This window comes from Dreissena polymorpha, chromosome 10, assembly GCF_020536995.1.
Source record: "Dreissena polymorpha isolate Duluth1 chromosome 10, UMN_Dpol_1.0, whole genome shotgun sequence".
Classification (NCBI taxonomy): domain Eukaryota; kingdom Metazoa; phylum Mollusca; class Bivalvia; order Myida; family Dreissenidae; genus Dreissena; species Dreissena polymorpha.
Genome location: NC_068364.1, coordinates 65,009,884 through 65,034,587, shown reverse-complemented (window position 1 = coordinate 65,034,587; position 24,704 = coordinate 65,009,884). Strand labels below are relative to the sequence as shown.

Below are 24,704 nucleotides of genomic sequence, written 5' to 3'. Positions count from 1 at the left end.
ATTTCGGCATTAAGCATTGTGTGTCACATAGATAATTGAGAAATTGTGGATAAAAGCAAAGTATAATATGACACAAATGTTCAGTTGTCTTTGCTTTTTACGTTTGATTTGCTCAATGCAGTTAACAAACAACGAAGATTGTTCAAGATTTTGTTTCAGAAATTAACACAACGCAGTGTATGTTTAATTAATAATTTTAATTAATGAAACAATGTTAAATGGCATCATTGAATCACATGCAAATGACAATATAAATCACAATTGCTATAATATAACAGTAGCGTTAACAAAATAATAAAATACAATAAAAAGAAAAGAAACGCAACAAGTTAACATCGTGGTATAAACAGATACGATTCACATCTTAATTATGCTTGAGATCTGATTATAAAGCATTAATCACAATTATAAAATTACATTTTAATCACAATACAAATCACAACTGCTATAATATAACAGTAGCATTAACAAAACATAAAAAAAAACAATAAAAAGTACAATAAAAAGTAAAAAAAAACGCAACAAGTAAACATCGTGGTATAAACAGATACGGTTCAAATGTTAATTATGCTTGAGATCTGATGATTATGCTTTTATCGCAACAATTCAATCACGGGTAAATCACAAATAAATCACGGGTAAATCACAAACAAGTAAAACCACTGTATACACGTCATTTGTGCTTTTGCCCAAAGTGCCTATACAGTGAACTTATGTGTTTATAGGCGGCTTTGCACACATGGCAAACGTGTGTGTTTTCCTCGCTGTGTGTTTTGAGATGTTCTCGGAGATGAGCCCGTGTTGTGGCCTTGTGGTTGCATATCTGGCACTCGATCTCTCGAGTGCGCTGTTCTCGGGCCATCTAAATCTACCTTCGTTGCGAATTCTTTTCCACAATAAAGGCAAAGATAGTTTTTCCGTCACCGTGTACATTGCACCTGTAAGCATTCATTAGCATAATAAGCACATGTATCCTACACGTACACTCTTTGCTACTTATTTACAATAATTAACCAGTTAATGATTTGGGAAATGTGTATCTTATACATCTATAACGCGTTTTTGTTAAGACTGTTTATCACAGCTTTCTAAAGATAATGTTTATGTAGTGAAACTGCAATGTACACAATTCGAAATGTTTAGAATCGCAAGTAAAATAAGACAGCCGACTGTGATTTTTCTACTGACTAAAAGCGCTATATGATAATGACCTGTGTCTTTGTAATTGTCGTCTTGATGAAAACCCAACGCCGCAACAGTTAAAGGTTAACATCCCAGCGTGTGTTCTTTCATGGTAAACCAAATAGCGCCTGTGCTTGTACCCCTCTGGCGCATATGGCACAAATATATCGCTCTTCGGTCGTCATCATGTGTATCTAAAAACATCAAATATGTTAATTGAAATAAATAATTATGCATTTGTTATTATGTATTCACCGTGCTGTCACCATTAGAGTATTACAATCATATAATGTATTTGTCATGTGTGTTACCGTTTCAAATATCTCATCTACTTAGCCATAAATAATTACAAGACAACGGCGCATTACTAAATCTACATTTTACAACAATTTAAAACATTGTTAACAACAGTATAGTTTAATCCTTGCAATGGCCTTAACAGTTGGAAAGAACATGGACATAACCTACAGTATGATTAATCGAAAGTCAAGCTAACTGCAACTCAGATCGATATATCACGTGTTATTAATCTATGTGTGCATTGGGTATTGCTTTATCAAAACGTACATCACTATGCTTCTAATCAAATATTACTTATGTAATCCTACCAAAAATACAAGTGCTAACATACGTCAGCATCTGTCACTTAAGGATAAAACGATCAAAGGAACATGTGTTGATATGTTGCGTCAAATGTTGCATTTTATATCAATAAGATCGGCTTATTGTCGACCTGAAATGGCCCACAAGTCGGCCGGGGTGACTAAATGCCTATTCATGTCACCCTTGGGTGACTTCAAGCCGACGCTAGTCATCACCGGGTGACTATAATCGGCTTCATGTCACCCCAGGGTGACATGAATCGGCGTCTAGTCACCCCGGTTGACAAAAGTCATCATAGTGTGACATGAATCGGCTTCTAGTCACCCCCGGATGACTTGTGGGCCATTTTAGGTCGAAAATGACACAATGAGCATCAGTTCGATTTAACGATGGTTGAGTTATTGTGGACTGTTCATCGAAATCAAAAAATTTAATTGAAACCTGACTCCAAAAGGGTGTGTCAGACATTCGCCACATTTAGTTGGAACTTTTTTCAGACATATAGTATCTCTGTTACATTCCGAGGATTGTTCTCGGTGAAAGTTTCAAATTTGTTTATAGCACTTGTGCAAGACAGCATCGCAGTTATTGTCCGACATTATATTTTTGTGTTTACTGTGCCGGACCAAGAAAATGTTTTGAAATTCTAATTAAATTTGTGTGTATTACCACAACAATAACATCGCTTCAGAAACATAATTAATAACAACTAGTCGTTCTAGCTGAATATCGACTTGCCGTGCTTGCCTTGAATTTCGTTGCTTGTCGTGTTAGCCAAAGTGTTGATGTACATTAGAAATGTCATTAAGTGGTGTTTTCAGGTAATTTTTTCGGACAAAACACATTTTATATGGAATTAATCACGTCCGCACATATTGGTTAACTGCAAAAAGGAATATAAAACAGATATTTTGGACGATTTCAAATGTGCTTGTCGTGCTTGCGTGCATTGTAACGTAAAAACTAGGAATTTGCCTCGAATGATAGACTAAACTACTCATCTGGTGACAAATATTTATATAACCGGGAATAGTGCTCAACTTTTCCCTTAGCTTGCGCTTTATTTCGTCAAAAAAGAGTAAATAATAAGATACTTACGTGGATTTGAAATTTCTAAGCGGGGCCAATGTTGACAAATTTCTACTTAGCGTGCTAGCCAAAATGACGTCACAAACCACGTGGTATGGCCACACTGACGTTACTTCCACCTGTGTTTCGGCAGTGCTGAAATATAGCTGTCACGCGCGGCGGAGAATGGTCATATTACTCGGAATCAACTATAAAGTAATCATTTTAGTAAAATCGAATCAGATTCAACAAAACAAACAATTTGATACCAAGATGTAATATATTTTTAATACATAATGCAACTAAAAAGCAAAAAAAAAATATTTACAAATATTAAGTGCGCGTACTCGTGACGTCATTATTAACACGTCATACGACACAATGCATGTTCTTTCACGCTAAAGCTGCAGTTGTTTAGTGTTCTTTTTTCATTATTTCTTAAAAATTGGGAACGTACAGGTATGATAAACAGAAAAACAGGTTAGTTACTGATCTTTTTGTAATGTATTAGTCTAGGCACGATTAAAATAATGAAACAATGTTTGCTTAAAATAACTTTGGAATTTTCTGTGTAGTTCGATTTTCCTATTCTTTTTTTAAAGAAATAATTTACGACTAAGAAAATTGATGGGATAAATCGAATACTAGGTCGGTGCCGAATGAAGCAAACTTTATTTTTCTCGGCACGAAAATCTGAACCACTCGCCAAGGCTCGTGGTTCAGATTTTCTAAGCCTCGCAAAATAAACTTTGCTTTATTCGGCACCGACCTAGTATTCTCTATACAGTAACTCCACGTTAGTTTAAAACCTTTTTGTATGTGTATGTGACGTGGGTGTGGTCAGAGATGAAGAAGCATTTACAAATATTATAATACCAAATGCGCACAGTCGCCGACATTTGAAAAGACTGTTTTAAAAATAAAGTTATCAAACCAGGTGGGTACAATTATGTTTGTATAGCATATTTTCTTGTCCGTTTATTGACAACTGAATCCGGCTGCCATTAATTTCAATGTAAGCTTAAATCACGGAAGATATAGGCCCTAATTTGATTTCTTTTGTGGAAAAGCTATCGTTAATTGATTGATCGGCTCTAAAGCGAAATTTGCAGTGAATAAGTGAACTTGAAATTTCAACTATCCGCCGAAGTGCGTCAAATAAATTCATGAACGGAATCGGAAAATTGTTCGTAATATACATGTGTTGCAGATAAGCAAACGATCTTTATCATAGAAAAATAAGTCTTCAATTATACGTCGTGTTAACATTTCGCGCACACATACGAAATATGTACACTCATTAAAATACCGCTAAAACATACTCGCTCGTTTTAAACTAGATATGTGTATTCTACCGATGTTTTACAAACATATTCATACACACATGTACGCACGACTAACAAGCATTTTCCACATGCCAGCACCACCGTTAATAGACGTTTTACTATAATATATGAATATGTTGTTTTATACTTGCTCACTCGTTATTATTTATTATTTTATTCATGTATGTCTTATTACGCATTTGCTAACACGGTGGGCTATACTTTGCAAAAGTAAATACAATATGTGTTCTCTTCTGGTAATTTTTAATAAACGAACCTATATTTTATATAAATGTTTCTCAGTCAGAAGTGTTAATTTGCTTGTTTGAATTTAATTCATACATGTTTTTCTGTATAAAATGTATCACAATGTTTTGCTAATTAACAACATGTTCACTTTGCCAATTTTTGGACAGGCCATATAAAATCACATACATAAACAGCATTGACTATACTATTTTAAGCTTAAAACTACCACACTGTCATCATACACATTAATTGTGTTTAGATATCAAGGTTGTGAATATAATTACTGATTTTTTTAGTAAAAAATGATGGTAACGCTTCTTATTATACGGAACGCTTTTTCGAAAATGGTAGCAATACCCTCCATGTGTTTCGGAAAATGTATGTCAACTTTTGTTAATGTTTTTCCTTTTTTTAGTTTATAACCATAGTGGCTTCATTAAAACGTGTAAAATTACGAAAATACTAGAATTTACATCTGATCAGATGGTCAAATTTGTGAGAAAATCCTGAAAAAAACATTTGTGAAAAAATTGTTTAAGTGAGTTTACTATGAGTCAAACACCAGTTGAGGCAAAAAAAAAACTCAACAACGGTTTGTGTATTTTCCGCTGAACAGATTACGAAAACGTTAATCGCATTTCAAAAAAGATAAATGAACTAGTATGTCATTAAATACACTTGTTTGGAATCATTTCATAAACTGCGTCTAAAATAATGAAATGTAAAAAACAAATCCGGCAAAATATGACTTCAACTTCCCGAATAACGCGCAATTCCGTCTGCAAAAATGGAAAAAAAATGATTTACGCGGCTTTCGAACAACATCAATAACAAGTCTTAACCTTAACCAAGAACAATGTTCGGTTGCTAAATTTTATTTTTAATCATAAACATGGTAGAAATACGAGAAAAGAAAGTGCCGGTCGATTAAAGTAAAAACCGGAACAAAATTAATCCTTAAATATTATGTCATGTCTCTACCCATGTTTTGTCACGAAAACATTCGTGCCATTTTTCGCGTATACAATCAATACAATTTAAGTAGACATAACATCTTTATTTGAGCAAGTTATTATCAAAAGCGCTATGTCAACACATCTATATTGACATAAAAGCTAACGAGGTGAAATAAAGTCAAATACAAATATAATTTCGTTGTGTGGATATTTGACATGAATTGTTACAAATACTGTCTCAGTCATATCATATCATATCATGGGTTATGTACCATGCAAAAACGCGCTTTTGTTATTGATAAAACTCATTATATTCCAAGTCCTGACGCAAGTTTTTAGCGCGGTTTTTTTGTGGTTAAATATCGAGATAAACTTATTTGCATACGATTAAGAACAAGTCCGACCCATGTTAGGTAAATGAAGCTCATATGATGTACTGACCAAATTTTGCTGATCTGTAAGTTATGTGCACGTAAGCTATGTGCAACGCATTAAATTAAAATTTTGAATCGTATGGCGTCCGTCAAATTTAGAGGTTAAAAATAACTTCAATGACCTTGTTGATAACGCCACCGAACGTGTAATCAGCAATAGGCATGTTATCAAAACAAACTTGCACGTATTTATTATCCTTAGAAATGAACGTACGATCGTATTTACATCCGCCAGCATTTGATCTCCCCTCGTAGACACAAATAGCAATATTTAGGAACGCTCTTGACGAAGTTGCATTTACCTCTTTTTATCACCACGAGCTCTTGTTAGTAGCAATAAGCCAATTCTCACCTGGAAAAATTTTGGTTCCGCTTCGTGTATTTTACCAATACAGTTCACCATCTTGGCAACGGCACGAAGGCGCGATTTTGAAGACAGCGACGCGTTTATGTGGGGACCATTCTCCTCCGGAATAGACGGGCGTCTCGAAACAGAGGATCTTCTACGTTTTTTGTTAAAACCAGCTTTCACTAGATCTTGCTCGACAACTGCAACTGCGTTTCGTCTGCCAATAGCACCTTCCACCATTTTCTGACCTTTCCCGGGGTTAGTTAATTCTGCTGTAAAATCGCCGCCAAGTGTATGTCGCCTGCCGTCGTATTTTCCAGTCTCATTTACGTCTGCGTCGTTTTCAGCGTATGAATCTTCGTCGGCGTTTTCGTTATTATTTTCAAGACTCTGCTTTGAATTTCGCCTACTTTCGGTTAAATTGCCATCCATTCCATTTTGTGTTGTTGTGCTATTTGAAACATTCTGCAAAGCGGAAACATCTTCCGCCTGAAAATCGCGTCCGTCTGCCATCACTGAGTGCCGTCTGCCATTTGACGTTTTTCTTCTTCGACTTTCACCCAACGACTTTCTCCTCTTGTCCTTCATTTTTGTATCCAGAAAGTGGATATTTTCGCGAAATATGTCGACTATATTACCTCTACTAAATTTAATACTTATATTTCATATAAGTTTTGGAACATATTTATTTACTTGAAAATAATTTTTCTCGAGACTAGATGTCTTCTAGCCATGTCTGACATAAACCAAGGGTTTTAATGCAGCTTTTTCCCAAACTAGAAATTCTAACAATTCCGACGGTGATCTATAATCATGTTTTTCGTTTATAATGAATGTTTATTGCAGCGTATTAGGTATTACTTGTATAAATCGTGTTTAAATATCACTTTTATATCCAAATGCTCCCCTGGAAGGCTCGTTAATTATCGAGCAATTATCGGCGGTGCTCGTTGAAAAAGGAATTGTATTGAAAATGATCAAATCAATCCCACAATTAAACCGACATGCAAAGTATCAAATTTTCGCAAAAATGAGAAAAGTATTGATACCTCCGATTTCAGAATGTCTTATTAATCGATCAAATAGAAACACTTCCTATTTGTTCAAATTCTGATATTTAAATAAGCTTTTTTTTATACAAAATGCCAATGCTATTGATTACACCATTGTGGAAAGAAGTAACATATAATAGATAAAAATGCCGATTTGTTTCATCGCCATCCGACGTTTTGTTCCAAATATATGTTTAAATCCATAGATTTTTGTCAACGCTTCAAGACAACGAATTTCTTTTGCTTTATTCCATTTGATTGCAATCTAATAATTTCCAAACATATCAACGCCACAATTCTGTCAAAGAACATAAATAACGTAACCATACATAATTATTTTGTACATATACTATGACTCTTCTTTATTCCTGCTTTCAAATTATTATTTTCTCACATTACACGTACTTGCAATCTCAAGGCAATTATTTTGTCTTTAACTCGCAAAGTATATCACATCGTTGCCAGGTTTATATCTAATACTTCTCATGTTTTCAAATTTAAGCTACAAGTCTCCAAGTAAATTATTAACAAAAACATCACTGGCTGTTGTTGACTTTGAAAACTATCTCTCCTTTACTCCGTTTAGCGGTAATCTAATGTACAAGGTTTGTAAAATTATAAAAGCAGTATTTAAAAAAAAATGTTTTTATAACAGATAAGGATCGGAATTTGCAGCGCACAAAGTGAAAATAAACCTCACACCCCGGTGACTTTGTTATTAGTAGATCACAGTGAATCCAATCAACTGTTAAAACACCATATCACATGATGAAAATTGGTCAATGCCTCATATCACGTGATGAAGATTGGTCAAAACACCATATCACGTGATGAAGATTGGTCCGTGTTCTCGTTCTCTATGTTTCCATTTGCAAACCAAGACATCAACTTTTATACGTGATTGAGCACAAACAAAGTAGAAAACAGTCATTGCCCTAAGGGTAAGCTGCTTTTCAAATCATAAAACAGTCACTGAACTTAAATCGGTGGAATTAACCAGTTCGTTATACGACCACTGACGATTGCATGTATTATATATTTGGGGAAAAAAATGAGCATTCATAATTATATTAATATCCTTCAAATGTGCCTTTCCCTGAAACTTCCTCTGAAAAGCAGTTACCGGTAATTTCAATTCGTTACCCTTCCTTTGCTATTTTTAATCCGGTTCAATCCGAAATCATATTTATGATATTTTTTTTCAATCAACAAAACATGACATTTGTTTGCAAAGGTCTTTATGATTACTTCTTTGAAGAACTAAAAAAGAGAATCAATGCCATGTTATTTCAACTGATATTCATAAAAGCATTATGTTCTGTAATTCATGGTTTTCTTGTAGTCCGTGAGTTCACCGATTCACGAAGTTCTCACCTAGATATACCCATCGGAAAATGCCTCGGAGAAAATGCCTCTTCTTTTGTTTGCTGCCAAATCGGAAATCCGCGAATTTTACATGTCCGCTAAAAAGTCAGTCAAAATAATACGAAAATGTATGCCGACGAAGATACCTAATTTTTCAGTTATCGTTATATCATCACTCTTGATACCAGGTTTATTAGTAAACCTTTAAAATTGTATTCAAAGCATCTCAAACCAACAATAACAGCAATAACATCCGTCACAAGTATGCACTTGTTAACACTATTGTTAACAAATGCTTAATCCGGACATATAGTAAGTGGACGTTCTTGCTTTTTTGCGTTTAAATCGTATCATATACATTAAAAATTTAGTCCAAATTCGAGGTTTTTTTTTCCATGCGTGCTTTGTATATATTCTTTTTCGACCACACAGTACTGCTTTAAATCATAAAAACGCAATTCTTCATATTACACAAAAGAACATTGTATTAAATACATGTATTCTTAAATTTTGTAATTATTCCAGATTGACACATATATTACGCGCACGCAAGCGACGTTTCCGTACGTTATACTAGAACACGTTCAGCCAATAATATACATATATACACATGCAAGCGCGCATGTCAATTGCGCATGTCAAATGTCATTATGATATTGAAATTATTGCCAATTATGCCAAACTTGACCCAGTGGGTTTACGAATTATTAAAATATATCAGATGATCGAAATTCTTTGAAGAAAAAAGACAAATTAATTGAAACCAGGTGTGCAAGGCCTTGTGCGATTCTAATTTGCATTTGACAAAAGAAAAAATGATCATGCGCTATTAAAATGGGTACATAAATTTCAAAGAGTTGCGATTAACAAACGAAACTCTACCCGCAACAATGGCGGTTACCCAAACGGGTTGTGTTTATTGTCGTTTACCAAGCGGACTATGAACTGCCATTTTAATGTAGTTATATAATTATAAATAAACAGCGGGATTGTACAAAAAGATGTTCAAATCAGGGCATAACTATGTACAAACAGCATGTGACTTTATTTGTGGGAAACACTTTTTGTTTATATATAAAACATTTAAAAACATTAAAACATAAAAAATGAATGAATTCTACAGGTAAATTGTGGAAAAGGTAACTATTTAAATTATTTACTCCATGCTTTTATTTTATTTTTTATTTCTGTTCAGGTTTTATGCTGTTTGCTGATCATCAGTATCTAAGGTTGGAAATGAAGTCTTTCAATCTAGTAAGAGAGGTCTTAAATTAGATTTAACTTACTACAAATGCGTCAAAACATGTATCTATGTAAAAGGGTTTAGGTATTGAATCACTGCACCATATACCGCACACCTCATACACTTCTGTAGGTCAATATTTTCAATAGTGACAGCTAAAGTTGCAGATTGCGAATGGTTGGAATTGTTTTGCCGTGTTAAATGAGTTGCAGACCGTTCTTGGTGAGGGGGAGACTATCAAATAGTTTCAAACCGTGAAGCTTATAAACACAACGTAGCCATGTAGCCAGGATAATGTCATATTTAAAGCGTATTACCAAAAGGAGTTTATCGGCATTGCAGTCTGCGACGTTAATTTGAGAATGTATGCAAATTTGCTTAATCGTGATACACCGGGTAGTTTCTAATAACAGGTATTCGTCCGTATTAGAGCATGTAAATTTTATCTGAGATCTTTCGAAACGATTATTTGGTCCCATAAAGTTGACAAATTGTCGAAACTTTGCCTTTAAATACACAATTTATTTTCTTTTCAACGATTATAGTTCATTCAATTTAGATATATTAAACAGAAATTACTGCAATCTAACTGCAATTGAAAGCCAAACTATGCGATATAATATCTGATATAATATCTCTTCCTTTTGTTGAATTTTTATTATAATTAGATAATGTTCAACGACGGCAAAATGCAATTAAATTTCGCTGAAACGAGCAATTGACATGTGTGTCCGCTTTCGAGATTTAAATACCAATGTATTATGTTGCGTCCTGTTAAGATATAATAGTAAAGGTGTCCGCTTGATAGGATAATACAGGGGACCCTTCAAGGCCACGACCAGCCCATCTGTATCGTTGGCAGACACATCTCTTACCTGAGATATGCAGATGACATTGACCTCTTGGATTGGGCCAGCATTGGACACCAAGACCTCACGAAAAGACGGTTTTAAGAGCAGGAGCATACGGAATGGTGGTTAGCAAGGCGTAGTCGAAGACCAAGGTGAACAGCACCAACAACATCCGCTCAGACATTTTCATGAAAGGCAAGAAGCTCGAAGAAGTGACCAGTTAAAAGTACTTGGCGGCAAATATGGCCCCATTACCACTGAGGTCCGAATAAGAGACCGCCAGACTGAGCATTTTGTGAACGAGAAGCCCATTCAGCTTCCCCGTTAAGTACAGACTTTGAGTATAGTCGCTCGTAATCTCCTTGCGTGATCTGGATGCTACACGCGGACACAGAACACAAGATATATATATACACGAATATGGTCAACGCGTACGTCCGGAACATGACAGGTGCACTTGACGGCCCAAACGAACTACCCCTGGTGTTGGACACGTCAAGAGGCACGACTAACTGCGCAAGACTGTTCTCCAGGGCACGCTAGAGGGTGATCGCCGCCGAGAGCGTCAGAAGAAAAGCTGGATGAACAATCTGAAAGATTGGACGTCCATTCCCATGGATGAGCTACTCACAGCAGCCCACAACAGACATGACTGGCAAAGAATCCCTGTGTCATTGTTCCTCATTCAGTGAACTAGAGAGAGATGAACGCTTTCGGAAGTCCGATTCCTACATAGTTTTAATAACAGGTGACTGCTTTCGATATGGCAATTATTCGATATTTCGATATAAGTTCAATTAGAAGTGTGTCTTCTTTTGACCATATGATTCATGTAAGTCAAAATAGCTAAGTATGTTTCAGAAATAATACTATAGACTATAGTCTGTTGTCGAATAACCCACGGTTGAAGGTGTATATGTTTTCCAATAGTTAAACCATATACATGTACATTAATACATAAACATTACGCTTTCGAATGTTTGATTGGGGTCGTTCACATACTACAGGTATGCGCCAAAGTTACTTAACTAATTCGAGTTCGACTAGTGTCGAAAATCGTTCAGCCTAAAATACGGGGCTATTAGTAAATACTGAAAGACATAGCAACTAAACTAAACGATGTCTATTATTCTCACTTAACGATCGCACACCCACGCGAGTATTCGTCGTTAGCAATGCAATTTATGTTTTCCATGTATTGATATGTTTTATTTCTCCTAACCCACCCACAATAGATACTTCATCCACTCGTTGCATAAAGGTTCAACTCATGAAACATATCAACTTACAGGCAACGAGGTTCGTCTTTCGAATTTCGACTAAACCATAGGCGAATTCAATCGCATTTTTACAGTATGGGTCTGACAAATAAAGTTACTTTATGAATAAACATGTATCTAATAAATGATAACCTCGTAAATCGTGTACACATTATTAAAACTGATGTGACATGCCATGTAAGAAACACATACTTTTAATAAGCTTCATTTGAAAATATAGATTTGAAATTTTCGTTTATTCTCAGTTGTATTATTGTTGTGGAAGGATTACGACATTGGATGTGATATGTTAAGTTTACCATTATATACAAAAATATATAACTATTAACGTACACTACTGTACTAATTGATTAATAAATAGTGCAGCAGTAGATTTCTAACTGTGCAGTAAACATCCACGGTAACATTGAAAATACACAACATATAAACCTATATAGAATTTGCCAAAGTCTATCTCTGAACATACATGTGTATATTGATTTCACGACTTACAGTGACTTATGAATTCTTAATAAGATTTACAATGATAAAATATACGACAGCAATCCTAAGGGTATTAATACAAAATTTAATACATATTACACCACCCTCTTTAAAAACCTCTTGCTGAGCTGTGTAGGTCTATAAATATTAGACGTATGAAAGAATCCTAGCTTGAATGGTTTTAAGATAAATTATATTATTATGATGTGTATTTTAAGAAATAATTGTGGAATAACTTGGTATTTCCTCCGCACAATGTTGGTTGTCATGTAATCCAAACACATTGTAGAACTTCTAACACATACCCACGGAAACATCCCTGTATCCCATAGAATGCAGAACTACAAACATACGGTGAAAAAATGCTTGACACTTCGATTGACAATCTGTGAACACTGTTACACTGAATTTACAGTTAAAGGAGCCGATCTACTACTACTTGGTAATGTTAGTGTAGCGAGTGAGTGAGTGAGTGAGTGAGTGAGTGAGTGAGTGAGTGAGTGAGTGAGTGAGTGAGTGAGTGGGTGGGTGGGTGGGTGAGTGAGTGGGTGAGTGAGTGAGTGAGTGAGTGAGTGAGTGAGTGAGTGAGTGAGTGAGTGAGTGAGTGAGTGAGTGAGTGAGTGAGTGAGTGAGTGAGTGAGTGAGTGAGTGAGTGAGTGAGTGAGTGAGTGAGTGAGTGAGTGAGTGAGTGAGTGAGTGAGTGAGTGAGTGAGTGAGTTGCTTTAAGTGGGCGATTCGAACAAACAAGCCATTCATTGTGAAGCAAGTGTGTTACCATGCGATAAAAAAAGACTTCACTGATTAAAAGGGATGATAGTTTCCATATTCATTTAAGACCCATCCGACTATGAGTTTCACTTTAATGCCGTCAATATGTTCAATGTCATTAACAATCCATAGATAAATATAACGTGCAATCAATTATTCCTTACAGTTCCGCTCATTCAGTTCATTTGGGTTCCAAACGTCACACTTTGCATAACAAACAAAACTCTGGGCGCAAATCGAATTTCGCTTTATCATTTTATTTGCAAGAAATTGATTAGGCAAACGTACACACTCCATGATATGAGCTCATCCCCGCCACGTAAATTAAATACATATGTGTTATTATACTCAGAGTAAAGCGTGGATAATGAATGACATTTATAGATGCATTTGTTCAAACACAATGAGTAAGAAAACTAAGTGATAATACATTTCTTGTCGTGAGTTTCCTATTAAGTCAATATTTGTGTTAATTGATTTTGTAATTAAGATTCAATAAAAAAATTCAGTTCAGTATGAATGTCTATGGTTAAGATTTTAAGGACCACATGTTGTTGTCGTTGCTGCTGTTGTTGTTGGTGTTGCTGCTATACAGCACAAAGCTTAGAGATGAGTTTAATCTCATGTTGCCAATTCTGCCATAAAACGCTCGCTTTTTCAAAAACACCTTGTGGCAGTTAAAAGACGGAATTAGCGAGGACCCCATAACCGGGTAGTTGTATACCTTTACAGGCGCGCTAGTAGGTTAGAGGGTGCAGAATTCTTTACAATTACTAATTGTGAATGAAAATAATCCGATCAAATAAAAAAAATATTTGGTTTATTTATTTATTTTTTAAGTGATGCAATTTAGTGACCATATCAACACCGACCGTGCAATTAAATATGTTTTAAATCTAAAAACAATACACCACACGAGTATTTTCTAACAAAAGCTATGAGTCGCAAAAGTTAACAGCAAAGTGTCATACTTAAACATGTAACTTCTTGTATAAAGGTTTACTAGAAGTGTCTTAGATTTACAGCAAATGTTAAAGATACTACCGGTATTGCATACTGATGTATTTGTATAATGTTATGCTATTTATTTGGGCAGCCCGATGCATAGGTTTTATAAACGCTCTAGATGATAAATATCAAAAGTTGTTGTATTAAACTATTTGCATATATATATTTCTATCTCTAAGCAATACAGTAACATTGGTGTTGTTTTAGGATCAATATTATCGTGGTGTTCGATGCTATATTTGCCGAAACAAATATGCCAATCTTCCTGACTTCCGCATTACGATAATATAAAGAATATGACTCAAAAATGTTACTTTATCGTTATACTTTGCTAGGCTTTGACCTTTTTATTTTAAAGTTTATTTTCCAGTATTATTAGTGCTGTTCATTGAACATGTTTATATCTGAAACTAAGGTTCAAAGAATAATCTTTCAACATAATTAATTATAACAGGCGAACCAGTCATCTGTCACTCCGGGTCGGACTTGCAACATACTTGCAATATCGTATACTAGAAGCATTCGAATTATAAGAAAAAAATACAATTGACCCTAATTACTACATTTCACGCGACTCAAAACCGGTTTTTACGAAAGATTTTTATAGCATCGAGCACTTTTAAAACTGCCGCAAATGAGCCGCCGAAGAGTTCAAGAAAGCGACTTTGGCACAATCGGGGTGCATCAGGATCTTTTCACAGCGATCTCACAGAATTCCTTTTCTGATGCTTCTGAAACTGTCCGGTACCTTCTGTAATGCTTGCTCGGAACACAGGTGGTTAGCGTGTGGCTATGCTTTCAATTAGTGAAAACATCGTTTTGAATGATAAATTATCATACTATAACGAAAAATTATATATACATATATATATATATATTAGATAGTGATTTTTTTCCATAAAATCTGATTTTTTGTTATAATATGATAATTTATCATTCAAAATGATGTTTTCACTTATTAATATCATAGCCACACACTAACCACATGTGGATCGCAATATGAAAACAATGGGATTCAAATTTTGAAAAAAGTAAAAATTTGGACACCTAGGGTTTAATCCTTGAAGAATCGTCGCTTTAGTCAACAACTCTCAACAAAAGAAATGCCAAACAATTTACGTATTTCCGAGCTACTAAAGATAAACAGCGAAAACGACACCGTCCGTCCTCCGAAAGTTTTCTTAGTTGCCACCGACTTTACCGCCTATGGTTGCGGTGAAAAAAGTAAATCCATGAATATCATGGGGATGATGTTTTCTTTCTATTTGACTTTAATGATCCATAATGCAAATAAACTTCCATACGTAAAGATCTTAAACAATTATTTTTGGGCGTTCTCCATGAAAATTTGTTAAATGTCATTGCGATAATTAGCTAATAAAAGCAATATATCATACTACAGCTGTCGGACCGTATTTGGTACAAAAACGAATATGGTACATTTGTACCATATTCGGCCGAATATGGTACAAATGTACCATACTCGGACCGAAGATGGTACAATTTTCGACCGAATATGGTACAAACATTGTACCATATTCGGTTGGAATAAGTTTTTCTATGCTCGCCAAAACGTATTTGGTACATACCAAAAAAACTCATAAAAATGAAAATGGCCTACGTATATGGTACATAAATTATGTATTTCTTAATAAATGAAATAGTCTGCCGATGTGTAAACTTTTTTTCAAACTCAAATACATTGTATTAACCTAATATTGGAAGTGACAAAAGTATCATCATCATCATCATCATCATCATCATCATCATCATCATCATCATCATCATCGTCGTCGTCGTCGTCGTCGTCGTCGTCGTAACTAGCAGTAACAGAAACAGCTAACCTAACCACACTTTACATGGATTTTGCTGGTTGTAGAACTGTTTCGCCGGCTAGCTCAGTCGGTTGCGCGTCAGATTGGCACGCAGGCGGCCTGGGTTCGATTCCCGGGCGGGCCAGATACTTTCATGGAAAATTTTTAAAACTTTTTTTTTCGAAAGTGTATTTTCACCAAAATCCGATTTAAGAGATTTTGAGCTCTTTTAAATGAATATATCTCTCCAAAAATAAGGATGTTTGACTGGCTGCTTTAGACAGGTGTGACTGTATTCCTAAACATTACTTTGTAAAGTTGATTTGTCGTTCCGACGTCATATTGCTGAGAAGCCGACAAAGCTTTGAAGTTTCCGATTTTTTCTTTGATAACGTGCCGCTTTAAAAAGGCGGGAATTTTGCACACGAGTCTTACTCAGAAGTCAGTAACCATATTTGACTTGGCGGTCGGCAAGAAAAGTTGTGATTTTCGACTAGAAAGAATTGAAATCCAAACTTTCTTCAAACTTCAAAAGAATTCTTGACAGTAAGTACTGTACATAATTTTAATTTTCAGTTGTCTTAATATGCATTGATGTTTTAACATGCATTGATTTTTATGTTTTATGCCCCCCCCCTCAGAGTGCATTTGCAGTTGTCCGTCCGTCTATCCAATTGTCCGTGGCATTCCTTCCGGGTGCGTAACTCCTAAACTGCTAAAATATTTAAGCTACAGTCATTTTTTCGAAAGTGTATTTTCCACCAAAATCAGATCGAGCTCCTGTAATCTGTAGATTTGAACATTTTAAATTTTATGGAGTTTATGGAGTTTATAGGTCTTTGACCTTCGAACCCTGCCTAGTCGTGACTTCTGGTGAGCGACCTAGGCCCCCAGGGCCCCTTCTTTATATCCCTTCCATCCACGTAGCATTGGTTTCTACAGACCGTTTGTCCGTTGACCGCCATAAGTTTGCCCGCTATTTTTCCCCTGAATTTGAATTCGGTTGGATTTCAATGAAACTTTACATGAAGTACTTGCTACTTTCATTGCGCATATTGCCCGGAAGTTCGGATTGTAAATTTTAGCGGAGCTATCAGACGAGTGATTTTAGCTCAGCTCATGTCGTGAGACATTCGTTTTCGACACGCGGTGTTCAATACAAGCTCTATTAACTAATGAAGTATAAATGTATAATAACTTATTATATTATTTCAGATGAAGGAAGCAATTAGGAGAAAAAGGAAGCAATTAGGGTGCTTGCCCAGGTCGAAGTACGACATTATTGTCAGATGTTTAAACGGATCGTTCGATGTCCCTGTGAAGAAACGGACACCTGAAGAGAATAATTGTTTGGCCATGATTAGAAAACGTAAGGACTTCGAGCTTGGTGACCGGGGTTCTTTATTGTGTGGCGGAAAGCAAGTCCTTGTGAAAGAAGATCTTCCTAGATTTGTTGAGAAGATGTTCATGGAAAACAAAGGATGTGGAGCAAGGGTTATTTACAACAAACTGAAAGTAAATTACACGGGGTTCTCGGAACAAGCTATCCTTGAAATACTGTACAATAGCAAGTATTACCATGAGAAGTATCCGAGATTTACAAACAAGCCAAAGCCAAAGACAATTACAGAAGAGGAACCAGGCAAAAGATGGCAGATTGACATAATTAACATGAAAAATCAAAGTGTTAGCTACAAGGGGTCCACATACAGTTATATTCTACAAGTCGTGGACGTTTATTCTAGGTACGTTATGCCAAAACCCCTGAAAACGAAGAGTTCGCGTGAAGTTGCAAAGGCATTAGAGGACGTGTTGATGGTTAACCTTGCCCCTGACATCATCCAATGTGACAACGGACTGGAATTTAAAGGCCCTAGTATGAAACTTTTGTTGAACAAGTACAACATCAAAATGATCAATAGTAGGCCGTATCATCCTCAATCACAGGGCAAGTGTGAAAGGTCAAACAGTGTTATAAAGGCCAAGATTCTATTTGCAACAAAAAGTAAACGTGGATTTAACTGGGTCGAAGGGCTTCAAGATTTAGCCTATGCCATAAACACAAGTTTCAAACGAGTTCTTGGGGGTCTCACGCCCTTTGAAGCCTACTACGGAAGAAGTCATGTTTTTACCAAAGAACGTCATAGTTCTCGTGAAATAAAGAAAACCATACGGCGAGCAAATAAAAAGGCTTACAGGTCGCTGTTGAAAAACGCAACTTCCCCAAGCAAGTACAAAGTAGGAGAGACAGTATTAATTCGCTATCCCTTTCGAAAATCCAGGGTGCCAACCAAAAGATATGTTATCGAAGGCAAGGTAGAAAAAGTAAAACGAAATGGTGTTTATATCGTGTCATTTCAAGTACCGAACAAACCCGAACTTGGATTCGTAAGCAAATCGGTTGGGGTCGAAAACATGACTAGCCTAACTGTTGCGTTAGAGAAACAACGAAAAATTAAAAAACATTCATTAAAACAGAACCGCTCAGAGAAACAAAATCACAGAACTAAGTACTATCATGTTTTAACACACCATGAAAATCTGCAGTTGTTGGATGGGGTGAATATTGCCATGGACCCAAATCCGGATGGAAATTGTCAATTTGCTGCTAGACGTAGATGCTTTACGTAAGGAAGCAGTCCATCACATTGTAGAAAACAGATATTTCTATGAAACTTTTGTCTATGATGAAACATTTGATGAATACGTTAAGAATATGTCTAAGAATGGGACATACGGCGACAACCTCACGCTCATTGCACTTATGAGAGAATATAATTTGCAGTGCCTGGTAGTTTCTACCCGAGGACTAGAACACTCATCAATTGTGTCAGCAGATGGAAAGTTCGATGGTGATGTTGGAACAATTGCATTGGGGTATTTCCCAGAAGGATTTGGCATGCATTACGTTAGTATCCGTATCAATCAACGCGTGTACAAGGACATAATATCACGCTTAGAACAGTCGTATGACAACGGTGACTCTGGCGACAGCGCTGCGTCTGGCGACAACGCTGCGTCAGGCGACAACGCTGCGTCTGGCGACAACGGTGACTCTGGCGACAACGGTGATTCCGGCGACACCGCTGCGTCTGGCGACAACACTGCATCTGGCGACAACGCTGCGTCTGGCGACAACTGTGACTCTTGCGACAACGGTGACTCCGGCGACAACGGTGACTCCAGCGACAACGGTGACTCCGGCGACAACGGTGACTCCGGCGACAACGCTGCGTCTGGCGACAACGGTGACTCCGGCGACAACGCTGCGTCTGGCGACAACACTGCATCTGGCGACAACGCTGCGTCTGGCGACAACGGTGACTCTTGCGACAACGGTGACTCCGGCGACAACGGTGACTCCAGCGACAACGGTGACTCCGGCGACAACGGTGACTCCGGCGACAACGCTGCGTCTGGCGACAACGGTGACTCCGGCGACAACGGTGACTCTGGCGACAACGGTGACGTCTCTGTGTGTTCAGCCCTGAAAGAGCTTCAAGATATGATAAACAATAGGAGGGCACAGAAGCGAACGACTTTTCCATTTCTGATGTTACCACTTCACATTCAAGTTGAAATTTTTGAAAGTTCTGCATACAATCAAACCCGTCAATCCAGTTTGTGTTGGCGAAGGTCGGCAAACCCTTTAGAGATTTAATAAGGTCAATGAGTTTGCAAACACCTAGAATTTACATTCGGCCGGATATTGGACTAGATACTAGTAACAGAAATCCTGTTAGCGTTCGTTTCCTATTAACAAGAGCGGGCAGAAACAGCGGTCTTATTTCGGCAATAAAAGAAATCATCAAGGGGCCAAAATGGGCAAACGCATGGCTGCGTTTGCGTGTTAGTGGAATCGGTTGGTATGATATCATAGATGTCATGTACAGACATTACAGGTGAAATATACATGTATATCGGTGTTTGGAAACCTGTTATGTTATTTTTGTGATTGATGATTATGTTCTTCTACCGGAAATTTGTTGTCATTTGCTCATTTACTGGTAACTTTTTACGAAGCACATTTGGGATATTTTGGCTGCTACTAAAATGAATGTATATATGTATATTATGTCTTGTCAAAATGCTACAGTTGGATTAAAATTTAAATGCTGTTCTATGTTCTTCAATATTACTTTGAAAAATCCTGTCAGTATACCAATAAATGAAAAAAGTACAAGTTTGTTGAATCTCTTGAATGAAACAAATTATAAAATACAAAATGTAAAATGAATATGTGATGATGATGATGACAAAACATTTGTGATGATGATGATGGTAAAAAAATTGTGATGATGATGGTGGTGGTGATGATGATGACAGTGGTTATGATGATTGGGGTTTGATGATTGTGGTGATGATGATGATGATGATGATGATAATGATGATGATGATGATGATAACAAACGTTTTGGGATGATGATGACAGCGATGTTTATCGGACGATGATGATGGTTATAATGATGATGATAAGTTTTTAGATGATGATGACGGCGATGTTTATCGGCCGACGATGATGATAATGATGATGATGATAACAAAATATTTGTGATGATGATGATGGCGATGTTTATTGGCCGATGATGATGATGATATTCTCATCGTCGTCATCATCATCACAACATCCTCATTATCGACCGAAAACATCGCTGTCATTATCATCACAAAAAAAACTTTTGTGATCACCATTACGATCATGATAATGGATATGATGATGTTGGTTTTGATGGTGATGATGATGGTGGTGTTGGTAAAGATAACAACGATGATGATCATTGGGGTGTTGATAATTGATGTGATGATGATGATGATGATGATGATGAGATAACGATGATGATGATGATGATGATGAGATAACGATGATGATGATGATGATGATTACGATGATGAGTGTGTATCATATTCGGAACGAATGTGGTACATTTTTCATCCGAATATGGTACAAGTTTGTACCATATTCGGTCAGGCATTTTACCCCAAAACTGCAGATACGTATATGGTACAATTAGACAGTTGTACCATATTCGGCCGAATATGGTACAAACTTGTACCATATTCGTTTTTGTACCAAATACGGTCCGACAACAGCAATGCACTTCCGTCTAAAGCTCGTTCCTACGCGTATTTCAAACAGAAGATCCGCTAATAAAGACGACTCGATATAAGAACTAGATAACTTAACAACTCCATATCGATATCGCTTTGTCGGCGATCAATCGGTTTTTAATGACTTCGCCAACATTTCGACAACGGTATTATCGTTCGTAAAATAAATAATAGAGACCGAGGTTCGTCTGTAGGCTAATGACAATTTATATTCAATGCACTTTTTAACCCGAAACTTAAACATAAATCAATCGAGAAACATCGACTATCTTCGTAATCCTCCGTATTGATTTGTGGAATAAATCGTCTGCTGATCCGAAACCTCGACATAAATATGACCACACAAACTTTGTGTACGGTTTAAATGTGTACATAGTATTTCGTGAAATGAACCAGTAATACAACATAGATTTCTTTCTTGGTTCTTTTTGTCTCATTTTTATCTAAGTTAAGGAATGGAGGTTGGCATATATTGTTTGGATTTTGAAAGATTTAAACATTAAGAGCTTATGCTGCAATATCACATGGAACAACAACGAAAGTATCAACAACAACAAAACAGTACAGTCGCTGTTGAAATGAACGATGCCGTGCCTGGGTTGTACTTAATGCTAATAGTTAAATACAATGTATAGATATGAACAGTGCTCTTTGAAAATGGGGTTTAATGCATGTGCGTCATCAGGGACGACACTTTCTACGTTTATGACATTTTCTGTTTAAAGAAAGTATCTTTTAAGCAAAGATCCATTTTATGCGGAAAGTGTCGTCCCTGATTAGCCTGTGCGGGCTTCACAGGCTATTCTGGGACGACACCTATACGCACATGCATTAAACCCCCTTTTCACAGAGCACGGCCCATATCTATGATAGAGATATAAGCTGCATTCACGAGATCTTTTGTCCTATTGAAAACGCTTAATATTAAACCTGAAATGTATAAAATTGCAGCACTTTCATTCGTGCAAAAGTAATTTCGCGTGTCACAATGACCATACAACTCGTTATGAAACCGACCACAAACAAATATTGTCTTCAAAATTGATTCTTTACCTGTGAATTGGTTGTATTAAATTGCGCTATCGTTTAAAACCGTAAATCAAGTTCTTTTATCGCATACTATCGCGTCATCTACGGCATTTTTGTAGTTCAATAAGCCATTCGACAAAGACCTGAGGAAAATTGATGTATTTTGTGCATTTAAAATTAATTAAATATCGACTAACTTTGCATTAACATAATATCTGTTCGAGTATACCAAGAGAGATAGTGTGGTCTTCCAGTAGTAATAATGCTGTAATTACGCCACTTTTAACAGAGGCGTAGCGCGGCTAAATTTAGTATTAGTTATTACTCGAAATACAAAAGTGTTATAAAACAAATTAATAACAACGGCCGTTGGGGGTTACAGAAAGTCACGGCAAGTAATCCAGGGAACGGAGGCCCCCGTTAACTCCCGAAAAATAACATTGTACATAAAAAAGCCATACGATTTACATCAAATGATGTGTACTTCCTTCGATAAAATTCGAATTATGCCGAAACTTACACAAATAATTGCTTGCGTTAAATATTAGATTAAGGAATTGTGTAGCAGCTGATTAAATAAAATAACGAATTTCGAATTTCGTAGATACAGTTAGACATATTTAAGTAGTGTATGCCGTGTTTAACGATTTGTTTCCTTTAAGAAATATTATGACAAAAACACTCATTTTCTGTATTCATACTAACGCTTTGAACGGGTATTTGTGGTCTTGTTGTTTTAATCCGCTGAACTAAATATTTATTTGTATTGTGGGGTTGAATTCCCTTTCTTATAGCAACATAACCAAGTCCCTATAACAGTCCGATACCTTCTTAGTGATCATGGTGACTAAACTGTTACTTAAAGATTATAGACATTTTTGTCGGCATGTATGCAACCATTTTTACTGAGATTATTAGCTCCATAGTTTCACCTTGAACGGATGCGTTTTCATTGCCCAAGCCCGATTTTTCTTCGTATTTTGTCGTCTTTGTATATTTTGTACGTATTGGAAACTATTACTCAATTGAAGAATGATGCAATTAGATATGCTTGATGTCATGGTCATTATGGCGTACGGAAAATGTGCATTTATAACATGACGATTTAACCCATTTATGCCTAGCGTCTAAAAAAGGGCATTGGCGGCGTCTCATCAGGGTCTGCGCTGTTTGCTGAAAGGAATTTCTGTAAGAAATATTCTAAATATAGAAATAAATGTACTAGACATCCCTTATTTTTAGAAATAAATTGATCCAATTTAGAAGGATGGGAGAGTCCACTAGGCATAATTGGGTCAACAATACTCTTCAGCTCCTTTTTGGACTTATTAATATGTGTGAACGCGCGTTCGAAAACGTCCGGGTCCCTCAAATTGCTTGTAAACAACGAAGCATATACATGTGTACCATGACGTTTACCAACACTATGGACATGAACGTTTCACTCACAAAATACACAAATATTTACAAAGAACCTCAGACACTATAAAACTTTCGAACGCAGACGGTCGAAAAATTAACCCATGTATGCCTAGTGGACTCTCCCATTCTTCTGAATTTGATCAATTTATTTCCAAAATTAGGGATGTCTACTATATTTATTTCTATATTAAGAATATTTCTTACAGAAATTCTTTAAGCAATCAGCGCAGACGCTGATGAGACGCCGCGTCACATCTGGGTCTACGCTGTTTCCAAGGCCGTTTTTCTAGACGCTAGCCATAAATGGGTTAAATAAACTGTAAGTAGCTTAATGAATGACATTAAAATTACCCTACTACTTTAGGCCTTGACATTTATTCCAGTTTTTGAAATTCCTTTCGTTTTGTGTTTTATTTTTATATTTTTAAAGTTAACTCGAAGGAGTAAACGAGCACGTGCGCTACTGAGCTACGCGCCATAATAACGAAACGAAAATGTCAGCAAGGATCGAGTGTCATAAACACTCGTTAAGAAATCAAAAGTGTATAACGTCTTGACACTTATTGGTGATCTATTGAATAACTTTCCAAATGTTTGTATCGCGTGGTGCTTTACAATATTTATATGATCAAGCACGTTTGTGACTTTTTCGTACGCATTTTCCAATAGAAAATCTTACTCGTATACATGTATGACTCATTTATATCACGAACATTCACACGCTTATGCATATATGCTACATGTTTATAAAAAATATGTTTTATCTGAAAGATATTTTTTATTTTTGTGTGTTCATGTACTGTTTGGTATAAGAGGGCTTATGGACTGTGGGTAGTGGGAGATCGTGTGCTTTAGGAAGTGTAGAGATCATGTGTTGTGGAAAGTGTTGAGATCATGTATTGTGGGGAGTGTAGAGATCATGTGTTGTGGGTAGTGTAGAGATCATGTGTTGTGGGGAATGTAGAGATCATGTGTTGTGGGGAGTGTAGTGATGGTGTGTTGTGGGAAGTGTAGAGATCATGTGTTGTGGGGAGTGTAGAGATCGTGTGTTGTGGGGAGTGTAGAGAGCATGTGTTGTGGGTAGTGTAGAGATTATGTGTTGTGGGGAATGTAG

The 24,704-nt window shown here is 36.4% G+C and overlaps 1 protein-coding gene and 1 long non-coding RNA gene across 5 annotated transcripts in view; both read right to left on the bottom strand.

Annotated features, from left to right (window-relative positions):
- The window catches only part of LOC127848132 (uncharacterized), a 66,020-nt gene that overhangs the window by 24,820 nt on the left and 16,496 nt on the right, over positions 1–24,704 (bottom strand). Inside the window, exon 1 of one of the 4 annotated variants that reach the window (XM_052380432.1) lies at positions 12,746–12,805. The exons of the other annotated variants lie outside the window; for them this stretch is intronic. Within the exon in view, the coding sequence (XP_052236392.1) occupies positions 12,746–12,757 (12 nt within the window). The 5' untranslated portion in view covers positions 12,758–12,805. Of the gene's footprint in view, positions 1–12,745; positions 12,806–24,704 lie in introns of those variants that run through there. 4 annotated transcript variants of the gene reach the window in all.
- LOC127848133 (uncharacterized) lies at positions 205–3,046 on the bottom strand. Its single transcript, XR_008034373.1, has 3 exons — positions 2,884–3,046; positions 1,212–1,376; positions 205–938 (listed from the first exon to the last, which is right to left on the bottom strand). It is a non-coding gene; the product is annotated as an uncharacterized LOC127848133 (long non-coding RNA).